Raw genomic sequence first — 17,553 nt, 5'->3', positions numbered from 1 at the left:
CCACATATAAATAAATAAAATAAAGATTCATTGGCGATTAAAAATATTTTTAAAAAGACTTTCTTATCCAGAAACACATTTTCCCTTCTATTAAATATGGTTTCCATACCTAGAACCTTCGAATTCCTCTTTCCCATCTGTTAACCCTGTTTTCTGTTAACATTCTGAAACAATCCCTAGAGGGAGAAGGGGGCCATAGCTGGTATCCTGGTATCCCAAGAAGCAAAGAGTTCTGCTCTTTTTATATGTCCTAGGCTTCCTTTGTTCTCCTGCCCTCTTCCCCTTATCTTTCTTATTCCAGAGTAGGTGACTAGGCAATTGACTAGGTTCAGGAAAGCTCGGTGGGCTGGCCAAAAGGTGGGAAACAGGTGGGCTGAAGGGGCAAGGGCAGGATGGAGCAGCCCAGGACACATGAATTAACAACTTAATAGCTCCCTGTAGGACGGGGTAATTCCTGGGACAGGTTACCTTGGCAACAGGTTGGAGCAGTGGCTGGTTCTTGATAAGGGTGGAGGAAGGGCTCTGTTTGAATGTGGTGCTGAGGATGGAACCCAGGCCAAATGCATGCCAGGCGAGCCTGCTACTGCTTGAGCCACATCCCCAGCCCTGGAGCTTTTTTTTTTTTTTTTTTAAAGTTCACCATCCTCACAGAGCCAAAAGAGCTGGTTAGTGGGACTAGGGGGATGAATCCACACTTGGGACGCCTAGAGTTAGGCTGAGTGTTGTCTGGCAGGGAGGCCTTAAGATGAAAACATTTGAGAATCATAAGTTCCACACAGAATGATTGGAATTAGATAATAGTAGCACCAATGCAGATATGAAAAATTTGAGAAAGGACACATGTTTAGAAGGGGAAGAAATGAGCCCGTTTCAAAATATTTTCAGTTTCGAAGGATAGTAGGAGCCTCAACAGGATACACTCAGCATCTAACAGGTAGAAGAGGCCTGAAGGGAGGGTGGCAGGCCAAGGCTTGAGATTTGTAGCTCATTCACCTGGAAATGAAAGTCCTGAGAAAACAAAGAGCCCATACAAACTAAGTAGTGATCTGAGAAGTATGGCAAAAATAGGAATCTACTGCTGTGAAACACAAAGCTCAGGTATGGAGGTGAAAACACTGAAACTTGTGATGTCCAAGGGTGACAGGCACACAGAAAATACAAGAGAGACGACAGATGGGGGTCAAAGGTGACTGCTGACTTGGAGACAGTGCTTTAAGACAGAAGGAAACAAGTAACAAGAAGAGAGGAAAAAACACTCACCACACCGCCAAATATTTGTTCCTTGGTAAGGGAAGGGAGAGGGTGTTTTTTGAGCACCTGGTAAATCTGAGCACAAGCCGATTTGGATCTTGGAAGAATGATGGATTTCGCTGCATAGGTTCCTGATGTGACAGACTACATAAATCATTTACATGTAAAGCAAACTGAATATACAGATATACAAGCAGGATCCACACCTTTGAGTCATTTCTTTTGTGAAGTACTAAGGTGTTGTCTTTTTTCCCCAATGAGGAAAACGAGGGAAATCCGCTTTAAATTACAGTGATGGAGATTGAGGTCACTCCCAAGGGGACAACTTCTTATCCTGTTAAGAGACACTGGGGGACGATATTGAGATGGGTTATGAAAGATCGATTCCCTTGAGGGCTCTAAGAATAGGATCAAAGTAGACAGAAGCACAATCTGCCTGTGCTTGAATACACTGAGCAGATGTGTCCTTAGCAGAAGGCAGTGGGCTAGATTCGACGGCCTTTCATTCCCTGACTACGCTCAACTGTGTCACACAGCTGGCACGGGGTAGAGGAATTAGTAGAGCGAGCTGGCATTGCCGCGGCCCCTTTAAGAGAGGAGGCGGCGAGGCGCGCTCCGACGGCTTCCCTCTGGCCCCGCCCCTTTCCCGTGAGCCCTCGGGGAGTGGTCCGACCGCGGGCGGCTGCCGGTGAGGAGAGGGGCGGGGGGCGGGGGGGAGACATGGCTCGACGCGGCTGGCGGCAAGCGCCCCTCCGCGTCGGCGTCGGGCCCCGGGCCCGCCCGCTCATGAGGCCCCTCTGGTTGCTCCTCGCAGTGGGCGTCTTCGGCTGGGCCGGGGCTTCGGACGGCGCCAGCCGAGCGACAGGAGCCATGGACGAGGAGATAGTGTCCGAGAAGCAAGCCGAAGAGAGCCACCGGCAGGACAGCGCCAACCTGCTCATCTTCATCCTGCTGCTCACCCTCACTATTCTCACGATATGGCTGTTCAAGCACCGCCGGGCCCGCTTCCTGCACGAAACCGGCCTGGCTATGATTTACGGCAAGTTCCTCGACCCCTGTCCGCCCCCTGGCACTGCCCCTTTCTCTGCCCGCTGGCTGCTTCGCCTCCTGTCCTGGCCCTGCTCGGCCTAAATTCGGCTCCCCTTCTAATTCCATTTTCTGTCGCTCCTCACCCCCCTCATTTCTTTGCATCGCCCCATTTATTTCTGCTGTGCCCCCCGATTCTCTACCTCACACCCTACCTCCTGGGCCTCGCCCTCCCTCCCCCATTTTCTCTGCCTCTCCGTACCTTTTTCGCCTCCGACCCCACCCCCTTTTTTCTGCACCCGGCTCTCCCTCCTCAGCCTACGAAGCTCGGGACCGGGACTGGGATTGAGCATGAGAAGAGAGTGGGTGCGGTGTCTCGAATTGGGCTGGGGGCTGGGGGAGGGGAAGACACCATTGCGATCTGTTTCTCTAGGGTGTCAGACTGTTTAAGGCTCACAGAAGCTGCAGTAGTATGTCTACTGCCCAGCATCTGGCATTCTTTTGGAAGTAGAGTCGACCTTTACTCATTTCCCAGCTCTTGCTGTATCTTGTTCTTTTGAGGTTAAAAATGAAAACCTTACTCTTGTGGAGCCCATGCAAAATAACTTGAACGTAAAATAGGCTACAGAAGGTTTGGGGCATTTTAGATGACGTCCTGATTTATTGTACTATGCCTGTAATATCTGATAAGGATATCTATGTTTGACCCTTAAAATTCAGGCTACAGAACTGAGGACAGGGAAGAGTTATGGTACCACCAGAAGTGTGGTGTACTATAGTATCATCAGGACGGTTCAGCTGAGCAGCAGTTTAATAAACACCACGCATATGCAGTATGGGTGACTTTGCTTTTGGCATGGAGTTATTGACTGACTGTTAAGTGGCTTCAGTTCTTGTGTTTCAATGTGCTTTCTTTTTGAGATTATTTATTTATTTTTAGTTTTTGGTGTCAAGTTCGAGAAGGGTAAATCAAACCATGGACTCAGAGGCATATTGAGCTATGCTCAGGCCTCATGAGGGGAAAAGATGCTACGTATTGCTGATTGTCTTAATCTGACTATGAGAGTATGGGCCAAAGAGATGAGGGCAGACATCCATCATGTCTGTGCAGTATATGTGTGAAGATTATCTTCATTTAGAATAGTCTTTAACTGTTAACCTTATTGACGTTTGTCTCTGAGACTTGTGGATAGATAGATGAAGCTCTGGCATGAAAAGACATTTCTCCATGCAACCTCCCACCCCCACCCCTTTCCAGTAAATCCAGACTTCTAGAATGTGCATGCATCTCAATGGTAGCAAGCAAAGATAGTTGTGTGCCTCAGGAAAATTCATGAGTTCAAGCTTATTTTTCATTTGCAAGGTAATAAAATTCTAAGCCTTTGTGTACAGTATCTCTGCTCACTAGGATTCTTGGGTTTTAGAGATATTAGGTGTTTTTTTTTTCATTTTTTTTTTTTACATTTCATTTGCAGTGTCCCTTAAGGCGAGTTGGAGAGATAATTTCTATATTTTATGGTGTTTCTTTGTATAACCGTGTGTGATTTTTTTTTTTACTATCCTCAAAAAAATTTGCTGTTCAGTCTACTATGTATTATGCACAGAAAATACAAAGAAATATAGGCCCCTTCCCTTCAAGGAATTTATAGACAAGTCATAAGAAGAAATAATGAAAATAATGACATCTTAGATTTGGTAAGTATGAAAAGAGTACTATGTTAAAATAAGGAATTGATCACAGATATCTCTTTCTTATAAACAGAAATAATGTGATTTTGATAGTTAAAGGTACAAGGCTTTAGACTAGAGGTTGGAAAATTCTTTTCGGTAAAGGGCTAGATCCTGAAGATTGTTGACTTTAGCCACACAGATTTCCATGTGTGTTGCATTTTACTCTTTGTTGTAGTTGTTTTTCTTTTTATAATCCTTTAAAACGTAAAACTGCATTTAGCTCTTGGGCCATACAAAAACAGATGGAATGCTATAGTTGCAAACCCCTGACTTTAGAGATGGACCTGGATCCCTGTCACTTTGTACCAGTAACTATGTGTGATCTTAGTAAAGTTTCTTTCCCCTATTTAACTCTCATCTATATTGGGGATAATGATTGTAGGCTTATTGTGAGGAAGAAATGTTTTTAGCCTTCTACTTGGCCCCTAAGTAAATGCTTAATAAATGATAGTTGTGCAATCCAATGACTTATAAAATTGAATTTTATAAGATTAGGCTGAGGATAGTTATTTAATTGCTCAGTCTTATAAGGGGCAAACATAGTAATTTTTAATCAAATAGGGACTTTGAATTACCCTGAAAATATTTGCTCTTTGTAGCTGATATCACTAACTTCATCTAATTTGTGGGCTGAAGTAAAAAAAAAAAAAAAGTAAGATTACTGATGGTATTTCCTGAAGTTTCTAAGTTAATAAAAGTGATAGAGTACTTATGAAGAAAAAACAAAGATATCGCTTGTGGAATATGAAGTGCAAGAGTGTAAATCTGAGAGTCAAATCTGGGATTGATTTGGCATTCTTTAGGCTGTTCCTTTTCTCACTGTGGATAGCAAGGGCTGTGAACTAAACAGCCTTCTAACTAACTCTCTTTTAAAAAATGCTTTTATTTTTTTTATTTATGTATATGTGGTGCTGAGAATCGAACCCAGCGCCTCATAGGTGCTAGGCAAACGCTCTACCACTGAGCCACAGTACCTGCCCACTAACTCACTCTCAAGTCCAGTTCAAGTATAGATGGGATTGGGCCAAAGTATCTTCGACATTGGAAACTGAAATTTTCTAACGCTAGTTACTGTCATTTGTCTCTTCTTATGACTCTTGCACTGTCATAGCTGTTGTGTTACTATATCATTTCAAGACCTTTATTTTTCAGCTTGACTTGGTGAAAAGAGAATGGTGTACCTCCAAGGTTTAGCCTACTGGTGATTTATTCCTGTAATGTTGGTTTAGCTGCTTAACTCCTGGGAAAATTCTATTTAAAATGAACCTTTTCTTTATTTTTTTGAGAATCAAGGGTAAAAAAAATTAGATCACTAATGTGGTCAGTTTCTAGTTTGTAATATAGACTAATTGCTCCCATTACAAACACAATGTCAAAGCACCCACGTGTTTTTGTTCATTGGGCTAGCTTTCTTAAAAGGCTTAAGAGTGAGTCACTGTTAGTAAAAATTATTGAGGTAGTTAATTAAGTCCAAAAAATGATCATTCACCATTGTATTTTCCAGATAGTATACAAAGCAAAAGATGGAAGAACTATTTGTTTTGCCTTAAGTTTAGGGAATATGGGGTCTAGGCTTAACTAGTGTGATTCATTAATAAGCATTTATTAAATGTCTATAATGTATGAAATATGATGGGAAATATAGGTCTGAGTCCTGCCCACAAAGTACTTACAATCCAGTGACTTAATAGATAATATTTATGGGCATTACAACATGTTAGACATTGTGCTAAGTGCTTTGCAAGTATTTCTTTTTCTTTGCAGTGCTTGGGATCTAACTGGCATGCTACGTAAGTGCTCTACCACTGAGCTACATCCCTATCCCTTAATTAAAATTTTATTTTGAGATAGGGTCTCACCAAGTTGCCTAGGCTGGCTTTAAAATTTGCCACCTTCCTGCCTAAGCCTCCCAAGTAGTTGGGATTACAGGTATACCATGTATAACTGCAATTATCATTTCATTTACACTTCCTAACATCGCTGTTAAGAGATGGGCACTATTATCTTTCCCATTTAACAGATGAGGAAATTGGGGCTTAGAGAAGTTAAGTTATGTCACATAACTTAGACATATTTAGCCAGGATTCAAACCCACTCAATCTAGTTCAAAAGACCCATTTTCTTAGCTCTTAAATCACATTGCTTCACGGCAAAGAGATAAAACTTAACTGTAAAGACAGATGAGTTAGAATTATCACCACTGCATATGAGGAGATAGCTTCAATGAGGGGTTATCTACCTTAAGGTTACCGATTAGAACTTGATGGAGCCACAATTTATACATCTGTCTGACTTCTAAATGTAGGCTTTTTGTCCTGTACTGTACTATACTCAATTTCATAAAATAAAATATATAAGAAAATAATACTTAAAGTTGAAAGGGCTTTGAAGGTAGATTGTAAGGGAAGACTGTGAGTGAATGGAGACCCAAATCATCTGCGTTTTCAAAGAAACACTAGAGAAGCAGTTCATGTTGATGTGAGAGTAAGGAGAAAATGAGAAAATTATAGTGGCTTTGGAGTGAGGAAAGTCTAAATTTTAATTCTGACTTTGTCATTAGATGACAAATAATGTTGGGTAATTCATTTATCCTCATTTCATAGATGAAGAAACAGTGACAGAATTATAGTATCTGTCCCAAGATTATAAGTCTCAAATTATATATGTGTGTGTGTATATATAGTATAAATATATTATTTCTTTGTAGAAATAAAACAGGAATTGGTTCAAGGTCCTAGGTGAAAAGGTTTTCTTGAAAAAGATGTTTATCTTTCCTAAGAGGAGAGATGAAGATTAATGTGCTTATATTAAGATGGAGAGGCTTGGAATTGAGGAAGGTGGTGTCAAAACTCACCCCTCCCCAGCTTCTCAGAAAAGTAGTCATTGGGGTTGAAAACTTGAGAAGGAGGATTAAAACTTGGAAGAGCCCTATTGTGAATGTGCTAGGAGACAGAAATGAATAAATGTACGTAAAACTAAGATCAGCAAAAGCCTTGACTTTCTTGGCCATCTTGAATTAGTTTTCTTTTTTCTTTGCTGGGATTCAAACCCAGGGCATTATACATGCAAGGCAAGTGCTTTACCACTGAGCTACACCCCCAGCTCTTGAATTAACTTTTTATATAGGCTCTAATGGAATTCTTCAAGTAAGTAATGAATGTTTTTATACACATGCACAAATACATCTTAATCTATAGAAATTTTATCAGTTTTGGCCACACCTAATGTTCCAGTGATGTTCCTTCTTTATTTTTGACTGTTGGGGGATTCAAGTGCAATGGGCTAGAAGGATGGGCTGAAATTCACTAGAAAACCAGTTTCTGCTAAGTGGAAGTTTGATACATACGATGGTGGTACCTTGGGTGAAGCTGAGTTCCTTATCACTGGGAGAATTTCCAGCACAAGTGGGTCATGAATGTGTAGGAGGGGTAGATGTCTCCGTTTTGTGAAAGATATCTCTTTGTGGTTATAATCCTTGGTGCCTGTTAGTGGTAATTTTAAATTCTATAATATCAATATTTTCTGTGCCTCTGTGTACGTGGGAGGCTAGAAGTTTTTGCTCTATCCTAACAAAGCACCCTTTTTTGTGTCCTTTTTCTTTATTGAAAATTGCTTTCACTTCATGATTAGGATTTGACCTTTCAAAGAACCCATATTAAATTTCTCTGTCAACTCTTTTCTGAGGATTACAATTTTTCAGATGCCTGATATCATAATAGAAGGATCTCTATTTTTCCAACCTAAATAATTATTCTCCATGCTGTTGTTTTATATGCCAAGGTATGTGTTTCAAATCTGTGCAAGTATTGCGCCCTTTTCAGGCATGTTTTAGTTACCTTTTCACCACTGTGACCAAAAGACCTGAGAAGAACAAATTTAGAGGAGGAAAAGTTTATTTGAGGTGTGTGGTTTCAGAGGTCTCAGTCCATAGGTGGCCAACTCCATTCGGGGCCTGAGATAAGAAAAACTGTAGTCATGGAAAAGTATCACACAGGAAAGCAGCTGGAGACATGGTACCAGGAAGCAGAGAGGTAAGACTTCTGCCATCACAGACAAAATATAACAAAGGCATGTCCAGAACCTCACCTTTTTACACCACACCCTATCTGTCTACAGTTACCACCCAGTTAATCCCTATCAGAGGATTAATGCACGGATTAGTTTAGGCTCTCATAACCAATCATCTCCCATTGTTTCACACATGAACTTTTGGGGGACATCTCATATTTAAACCATCATGGGGCACCCAGTGATGTTTCAGCATAGGGCTAGAAATGCATAGGATCCAGTGTATACTATTCCCTACCTAAATGGGTTTGAGGATGTGGAAAGAATTTATGCTGTGCCACTAATTTATTATATTTGTAGTAGCTAATCTGTGAATTTTTTTTGCATGCAAATATAAGGGAATAACTTTTACTAAGCCGCTTAGTTAGGAATTCTTGGGATAAAAGACACAGAGATGTTTCTATATCATATAGGCAGAATAGACTATTTGAATCTTTAGTCTTTTCTCTCCCAGATTATATTTGTCAAGGATAGTTAATACCTAGCAGTCACTTTTTAATTTTATTTTTTGTGGTGCAACTTTTAAAAAAGTGAATCTTTCATTTATGTTACATCTTAACTTTGGATAAAATGTTTTTAAAGTTGATGTCATTGTACTGTTAAATAATTCATCATTGTTGCTTACTTTAAAAAAGCATGTGTGACTGTAAGTTGACTAGAGGATCCAGTATCTTTGCTCCCTCCTTCTTTCCTGGACAACTACTGCTTTTATAACCCTGTTTCTGCTTTACTCCTTCCCACGCTGGTCTGGATTCTACCCTCACTATTCCACTGAAACCTTATCAAGGTCACTGTGTTCTCTTTTTTGTCAAACACAGTGGTTACTTCTCAAGCCAGCCTTACTTGACTTTGCTGTAGCATTTGATAGTTTTTATCACTTATTCCTGCACAAAAATAAATTATTCCCTTTCTTCTTGAATTCTTAGCTACCACTCATTCCTCTTTCTTCTCCTGTGGCTTTTCCTCCATAGATTTCATCCCTCAGTTCCTCCTCTACCAGCCTCTCATTGTTGTCTATTAATGGATAAAAATCCTGAGCTTATATCTGTAGTCTTCTTGATATTTTCTTTGCTTCTAGGTGATCTCATCTGAGCCTGACTTCTACTAATTTATGATTGCCCAGTATATGTCTGCAGTTACGACTTCCCACTTGAGCTCCAGACCTCTGTGCATATGTCATAGGTACATTAAACTCAGCATGTCAAACCTGAGTTTAGCCTTTCCTGTGTAAATACATTCTGCCTGTGTTCGTACTCCATTGACTGACCCTACAATTTAACTAGGTGCTCAAGATAGCTTATCTACTTGGTTGCCCAGTCCATTATGACTCCTGTAAATCTTAAGTCTTTCATCTCCCTTCCCCCTAACCTTTTCTTTTTAGTCACTGAATCTTTCTAAACTATATAATACCTTCTGAAACTCCATCTCTCTTCTATCACTACTCTGATTGTGATAAAAATATATAAATATATAGAAATGTATACGATCCAGTGTATACTATTCCCTACCTAAAAGCTCTTATTGCCTGAATGATTGCAGTGGCCATCTAGCTGGCCTTTTAGACCCTCTCTAGTCTAGAATTTTTTTTTTCAAAAATAGTAATCTGATATCAAGCCCCAGCTTAGAACCCTTCTATGATTTCCTTTTGCTTCTGGGATAAACTCCAAACTTTCTCCCCAATATATGTCATCCTTCATGATTCAGCTCCTGCTTATCTTTTAAATTTTTTTTTGTTGTCAATGGATCTTTTATTTTATTTTTATTTATTTATATGCATGCAGTGCTGAAGATTAAACCCCAGGGCCTCACACATGCCAGGCAAGCTATACCACTGAGCCCCTCCTGCTGGTCTTTTAAACCTTATCTCTTATTACCACATAAGTTAGCCATACTGAACTACTTGTAATTCCCTTGAATGGGCTGTGTTCTCTTCCTTGTCTAGATATATACAACTATTTCTCCACCTGAAATACATCCTTTCTTCTATTTTGTTACCTGCTCAGATGACAGTTCTGGAAAGACTTTCTTTAATGTCCTTTACCTCACTCTTGGTAAAAAGATATCATTTTTATGCATACAAGTATATATTTTTATTATGATTATTCAGTCTGTTTTCACTAACTGGACTGAGAGCTCCTTGAAGGAGGGATTTCTTTACATCTCTGAACCCCAGGACCTCCCTAACATAGGACTCCATTCACATCTTAAAAGAATGTTTGGCTGGTCAGAATGAAAGGCCACAGGAAGGTAAAATGTAACTAATAGTGATGTATGATGCATCTTGGCATTAAGAAAGTTTCAGAAGTTTGGATGGGTTCAGCTTGTAGTTGATGGAATATTACTTGATCATTAAAAATGGAGTTCTGATACATGGTACAACATAGATTAACCTTGAAAACCTTATACTAAGTAAAAGAAGCTAGACACAAAAGGCATGTTGTAGAATGCCATTTATATAAAATGTTCAGAATGGGTAAATCCTTAGAGAAAGAAAGTAGATTAGTAGTTGCCAAGAGCCTGGGGGGTTTAGAGGTGAGGGGAATAGGGAGTATTCTAATTCTTTTTGGCAAGATGAAAACATTCTGGAATCAGATACTGGTGATTGATACACAACTTTGTAAATATACTGAAGACCGCTGAATTGTATAACTTAAAAGGATAAACTTTATATCATGTGAATTATATCAGCAAAGCTATTATTAAACAGATTTCTAGTTGATCAATATAGTTTTATAGAACCTAACCTAGTACACTGTGCTTATTTGAATGTCAATGGAATAATCCAGGTGAAATCCTAGCAGTATGTTGATTACAGAACTTGTACTCCATCTTTTGATTTGAAGCAGACATTTTAATATTTAAATCTGACCTTTGAATAGAAGAATTCAATTAATCTACAAATAATATATTGACTTTCTAATTTGTTAAATGTATATTAGGCCAGCCATATGCTTTGGGATTGAACTTTGGGAAGCATGCACTTAAGTCTGGTAAATTGATGGAGGCAAAAAAAAAAAAAACGCATTTCTAATATGACTACATTATCAAGTTTGGACAGCTTGGAACATATTCCATTGTACAGATGATCTGAAGATATTTTCTAATTTTTTCCTTTCCTCAACACTTATTTATACATTAATCTAGAAATGCAGTTACCCTGGGAAATTAATCTAGAAATGCTGTTACCCTGGGAAATCGTTTTCTCTCCTGTCCTACTAGATTACATGAAGATTAGGCATTTGGATATGTGAATTTAGTAATACTTTAAGTTATAACTGTATTTGGTCTAAAAATTGGTTCTGGATCACAAGGGAATATCATCAGAGATTTTGTGTTATCAATCCAGAGGTATGTGTGAAATACAAACAGGTGGTCTCTGCCTGCAAGAAGAGCTTACATTGTTCTTTTATTTCAGGTCTTTTGGTGGGCCTTGTGCTTCGGTATGGCATTCATGTTCCAAGTGATGTAAATAATGTGACCCTGAGCTGTGAAGTGCAGTCAAGTCCAACTACCTTGTTGGTAAATGTTAGTGGAAAATTTTATGAGTATACGCTGAAAGGAGAGATTAGCTCACATGAACTCAATAATGTTCAAGATAATGAAATGCTTAGAAAGGTAAGTTTTTAGTTAAAGGGAATATTTGGATTTTTTTAATCCAAATATTTGGATTTTTAACCAGCAGCAAAGTGATTCTGAAGAAAAATAGTGAATTTTTAATATTTAAAATGATTCGCTTTTTAAAATGCAGTAAAACCTCAGTTAATATAATAATGTAAGGAAGTGAATATTTCTGTATATCCTGATTGATGCTAAGTACTAAAAACTTTTTTGTTTTATTCTGTGTTGTTTACAATTGTAATAAATAGTGACTAGGATTGATTTAAGCAGAATTTATAAGCATTTCTCTCAATTTACTGATGGTCTTTACAGTTTTAGAGTACTTTAGAGCTTTGAGGTTATTTGATACTGCCTAAAATATTCCATTAGTATTTCTTTAATTCTTTCTTGCGTTAGTTGATTTATACACTGAGCACAATTTAACCTCTCTTGGATTTATAATGTGGCACAATTTTGGTGGCCTTTGTATGAGCCTTGGTTGTTGGGCAGTGCTGTACATAATGCTTTATGTAAGAGGTGGAGTTGCATTCATACTGGCTTCCAGACATTTGAGGAGCTGCTTGCTTCTGCCCCACTTATAGTTTCTCTTATGAAGCTTCTCAGTGCCAGTTTGTGCGTGTCTGGTTTTGTCCATGCTTGGCCACTTGCCTCAACATCTCCTATGTTCTCCATTGGTTGTCCTTGATTTTTATAGCTACTTGATTGTTTTCCTGCCCATTTAAAATTTCCTATGAAATTTAGCTGGGAGCTGTGGTGCATACCTGTAATCCCAAAAACTAGGGAGGCTGAGGCAGGAGGATCACAAGTTTGAGGCCAGCTTCAGCAACTTAGTGAGGCCCTTTCTCAAAATAAAAAAAAAAAAATTAAGAGGCTGGGTTATAGCTCATTGGTAGACCACTCCTGAGTTTGATCCCTGGTACCACAAATAAATAAAATAAAATTTTCTATAAACTTAAAGTTCACTTTGCAAAAAGAATTATCACCACCCATTCTAGTTCTTTAAAAGTTCTAGTAAACTGCCAGGCAGAGTGGTACACATCTGTAATCCTAGTGACTCAGGAGGCTAAGGCAAGAAGATCACAACTTCAAGGCCATCTTTAGCAAATTAACAAAACCCAGTCTTAAGATAGCAAAAAAACCTGAAAAAGCTCAGTGATAGAGCAATTCTGGATTCAATTGCTAGCACTGCCGAAAAATAAAGTTCCGGTAAACTAAGTTTCAGCACGGGTATGTGTGTAGCTGCTTTGTGTTCATATCAAATTCTCCTGCAGCCTTATGGACAGAAGTGGGTGTCTGCATTATTAAAGCAAATAGGTTTTAAAATGAGTGGGCTATCAGGACTAAATATCGGAACTGTCCAGAAAGTTTTTACCTTAATATGTTGTATAGCTTAAGAGATGTCACCTATGTAACAAGTTGGTTTCCTCTCGCCAACAATAGTGACATACCTTAAATTCTATATTACCAGTTTTGGATCTCTTTTTTATTTAAAGCAAAACTATGTTCATGCGTTTTCCTATTTCTAAGATTTTTAATACAGTATTTTAACAAACTTTCCTCACATGTGACTTAAATGATTATTCCAACACCATAGCCTTGTCATTTGGTTGAAAAGTAAAACAACAAACCATCCTATATGTGCCTAAGACAGGCAAGTATTAGATTCCCTATATGAAATATTTTTAAGTTACCATAGTAATGTTGTTGACCATTGTGCAGTTAATTTTTTTTCTTTTTGATAGTTTGATAATGTAGTACAAGGTCTTCTAAGAGAATGCATCTAACATAATTCTTTATTTTAACAGGTTACTTTTGATCCAGAAGTATTTTTCAACATATTACTTCCTCCTATCATCTTTTATGCAGGTTATAGTCTGAAAAGGGTAAGTACTACATTTTATATACTTTGAATAACCTTAAACTTTCCATGGGCTTTATAATATTTGACACTTTAGAAATAGGCCATTTTTTCCAGGTACCCCTCCCTTCTATCTTTTTTAGATGATGAAATTTATCCTTATTCAAGAATGCATTCTTTTACCGATTTCTTCTACTGAATAATGTTTTTAATATTAACATAGCACACTACAATAGAAAACCTTTTCTTTTTCAAACATTTGGGGAGTATTCTATGCTAATACAGTGTAACTTTTTTTTTCAGAGACATTTCTTTCGGAACCTCGGGTCTATTCTGGCATATGCTTTTCTTGGAACAGCAATTTCTTGTTTTGTTATTGGGTAAGCATTTGAAACTTGAAATACTTTTAAGCCTTCAAATTATAATTGTAAAATAATTCATTTTTGATTTATGGGTATTGGGACTGTATTTCTGAATATGTCTAAGGACTTTTGCAGTAAGATGTATTCAAACAGGTAATAAGTTTACATTTTCAAGACCAAGGTATTAACCATACTTAAAAGTCATGATTTAAATTTGGGGTTAACCACAGAATACTATAATAGATCCATCTTCTTACTCTTATTTTATTCTAACTTTTTTAACAGTGATTTTTTTCTAAAGTAAGAATATGTTTATTGAACAGATCAATAATGTATGGCTGTGTAACGCTGATGAAGGTAACTGGACAACTTGCTGGAGATTTTTACTTTACAGATTGCCTTCTATTTGGTGCCATTGTATCAGCAACAGACCCAGGTATGTTTTACAAGCGGGGACTTTAAGTACTTTAGGTACAGTGTTTTCTAGTCAAAGCACTGTGGGTGTTTCTTTGAAGCATAGAATTTTTGATTAGGTATTTCCCTAGCACTAAGCTTTCCAATTGTGGAAGAAAAATTACTGTCCGTAATTTCTTTTGGCTTAAGTGCACATTTATTTTTGTCTCATTTATTACATTTGCCTATTACTGGCCACAAATTGATGCTGTCTAGATGAGAGCTGTAAGATATTTTCTTCAGAAATTTAGGTTGATCTCTATCATTAGTGATTGGGTATAGGAGAAGATGAAATACTTTTTAGATTGTTAAAATGGGTAATAATTATACACTTCTTTTTAAACTTCTAGAAAACTAGTTCACTAAAAATCTGTCTAATTCAGCCATTTGCATTTAACAGTAAGAAAGAAGTTTTAAAATTATTGTTAGAAGGCAGATGTGCTGATAATAGTATGTTTTTTTGGTCACTGGTGGTCTATTTTTTTATAGTTGTTGATGGACATTTATTTTATTCATTTATTTATATGTGGTGCTGAGAATCGAACTTAGTGCCTCACACATGCTAGACAAGTGCTCTACCACTGAGCCACAACCCCAGACCCCACTGGTGGTCTTATGTATACATTAAATAATTACTTTTATAAAATTGGCCTTGTGATTATATAATTGTTTTGGTATTAACACAGCTTGCTTCCCTATACTTTTACTGTCAGGACACTAAAAATTTGTGTTCCATAAATAATTTAATTATATTAAGTGAGGTTTTCATTTTCCTAATATATATTGCTAAGCTTAACAGCTACATTCATATTAGGAATTTGGAGAAAATGTAGAATGAAAAGGTCAGTATAGGAACATAGTCTGAAGTTTTTTGTTTGTTTGTTTGTGGGATCCAGTTGAGGGCCTTGCACATGCTAGGCAAATATTATATCATAGAGCTATACCTCCCAGCTCCTAGAGGGAGATTTTTGAAGTAAGGATCAAGTTTTCTTTCACTGTGAGTTAAGAGTTTAGTAGAGGTTTGTTCTCTTCTACCTTTTGACCTTTAAGTTAATCATCTTAAATTGTCATCTAGTACAATTAAAGGTAGGGTCCAAGGTTTTGTCTCTGAATTCCTACGTTAATAACTGATTACACCGGACACTATGGGAAAGAGGAAAATTTGTTCTGTACTACTAAGAGATGATTTTAAAAGATTACTTAGAGGGCCATTTTAGACACTTACATAGTTGAGCATTTTTTTAATGTATGGTGCTGGGGATTGAACCCAGGGCCTTATGCATGTGACGCAAGCACTCTACCAACTGAGCTGTGTCCCCAGCCCCTAGTAAGCATTTTTAAAACTGGAAATCAGGTTGCTTTTTAAAAGACAACCATGGGTGACCCCTTATTGCTTGTAGCTGCTTCCATTATCAATATGAAGGCAGGTTGGTTTTTGCAAGGATCTCTAGGTTCTGTGTTCTGTAGAAGTAAGTTCCTCGACTTTTCAAAACCTGTAAGAAATCTTAAGTTGATTGGACTCACTACATTACTTCCACCTTTTGGTTTAGTTTGGTGGGAGTGCTGCCTGAATAGCTCAAGCAAGAATCTTTTGCTTATACAAAGTTGGACAGTTACATATTTTTTCTGAATTATGTAGTAGGCACTGGCCACAATTCTATTATTTTGCAGTAGTTAATTTTCTATAAGGATGAGCTATAGGTTCTCTTTTCAGAATTCTGAATTGTCCCACCCTTCTCACTATCTTCATAAGCTTTGGTATCAGTATATTCCAGCTACAATGCCTTGCAGTAGAAGTTATATCTTTTAAAATGCAAGTTTCCTGTTTTTATGGTTGGCATTTGAAAATGGCTCTCCCATCTCTGGTTATATTAATCTTTCATGTCTGCTTGAGTTTATTTAGTGGGTAAGCTCTATGTGACTCAGCATTTAAAGTTATAATGGAACTTTTCAACCTTATCTGATTTTCTGAGAATTATATATATTGCTTCCCCAAAAGAAGGGTTTGTTGTTGGTTCTTTTCCTTCTCAGGATGTAATATCCTGTGAGTTGGCTTCTTTTTCCATTAAATGTGGCAACTGTAATCCTGGTCATGAATTTTACCCCAACTAAAAACTGAACTTGGTGTTTTTATTTCCTACTGTCTTTGCTAAACCAGCGTGCTTGCAATTTGCAAGTCAAATAAAAGTGAGTTTTAAGGCTCCAAGGAGAAAAAAAGAGTATTTGCAGCAAGAGATGCTTTTCATGCTAGTCTTCATTAAAGATTAATGATTACCTGGTCTATAAGAAATTCTTAATATATTCTTTGTGAAAAGGAAATGTACGAAGCCAAATTATTAACATTTGCATAAAGAATGTAGGCCAGCTCAGTTCTCGAAGTTTATTTTCAGCTGTTTTTAAGATAATCAAAAAGGAGAAGTTGCATGTACACAATTAGGGAGAAATAATGACCAAATCACTGAATCATTGATATGATGAGAGATACTAAAAAGGAAGAAATGAATTTCTAAATAGCTCAGAATCAACTCTTGAGGGGAATATGTTATATTTGGGACGTTTAAATATTTTTCTGATTCTTTCTACTTGTTAGTGACTGTTCTTGCCATATTCCATGAGCTTCAAGTCGACGTTGAACTCTACGCACTTCTTTTTGGTGAAAGTGTCCTCAATGATGCTGTTGCCATAGTGCTTTCCTCGTAAGTGTTTGTTTTCTTATTATATTCTAAATGTTACAGTTGAGAGTAATAGGAAATGAAAATCACTTAGTGAATAAAATTCATTATAAATAGAAATATTTGGAAGAACAAAGTTTTTTTTTCCCTCTTATGAAGAAATGCATAGTTTATAGATAACTTGTAAAGGCAGGGAAGAAAAAAATCATGTACTCGCATCACCTAAAAACAATTACTGTAAATATTCTAGGACATTTCCTTTTTTTTTTTTCTATGTATGATATTTTTACATAATTGTGATTGTGGGATTTATGTAATTTTGTAATCTCTTTTAACATTATAACATGAACACTTTTTTTTTAATTATATTTTTTAACAGATGATATATCCACATGGTTAAAAAATAAAAACTATATAAAACAATTTATACAGAAAAATCATGTCCTTAACTTTTGTCCTCACCTCCCTCTCTTCTTAGTCCCTTAGAGTGAACCATTTTTATTAGTTTCTTGCA

At 37.4% G+C, this 17,553-nt stretch overlaps 1 protein-coding gene across 2 annotated transcripts in view; it reads left to right on the top strand.

Moving 5' to 3' along the window:
* Positions 1 to 1,892: 1,892 nt before the first annotated feature.
* Slc9a6 (solute carrier family 9 member A6) overlaps positions 1,893 to 17,553 on the top strand; it is a 55,967-nt gene continuing 40,306 nt past the window's right edge. Inside the window, exons 1-7 of one of the 2 annotated variants that reach the window (XM_026392207.2) lie at positions 1,893 to 1,939; positions 2,066 to 2,290; positions 11,492 to 11,691; positions 13,500 to 13,577; positions 13,856 to 13,932; positions 14,238 to 14,350; positions 16,958 to 17,063. In XM_026392207.2, coding sequence (XP_026247992.1) covers positions 2,122 to 2,290; positions 11,492 to 11,691; positions 13,500 to 13,577; positions 13,856 to 13,932; positions 14,238 to 14,350; positions 16,958 to 17,063 — 743 coding nt within the window. In that variant the 5' untranslated portion in view covers positions 1,893 to 1,939; positions 2,066 to 2,121. The other variant, XM_026392205.2, reaches the window with a different exon arrangement.

The sequence above is a fragment of the Urocitellus parryii genome, chromosome X (assembly GCF_045843805.1).
Source record: "Urocitellus parryii isolate mUroPar1 chromosome X, mUroPar1.hap1, whole genome shotgun sequence".
Classification (NCBI taxonomy): Eukaryota; Metazoa; Chordata; class Mammalia; order Rodentia; family Sciuridae; genus Urocitellus; species Urocitellus parryii.
The sequence above is the reverse complement of the archived record's forward strand: the minus strand, read 5'-3'. Positions and strand labels throughout refer to the sequence as shown.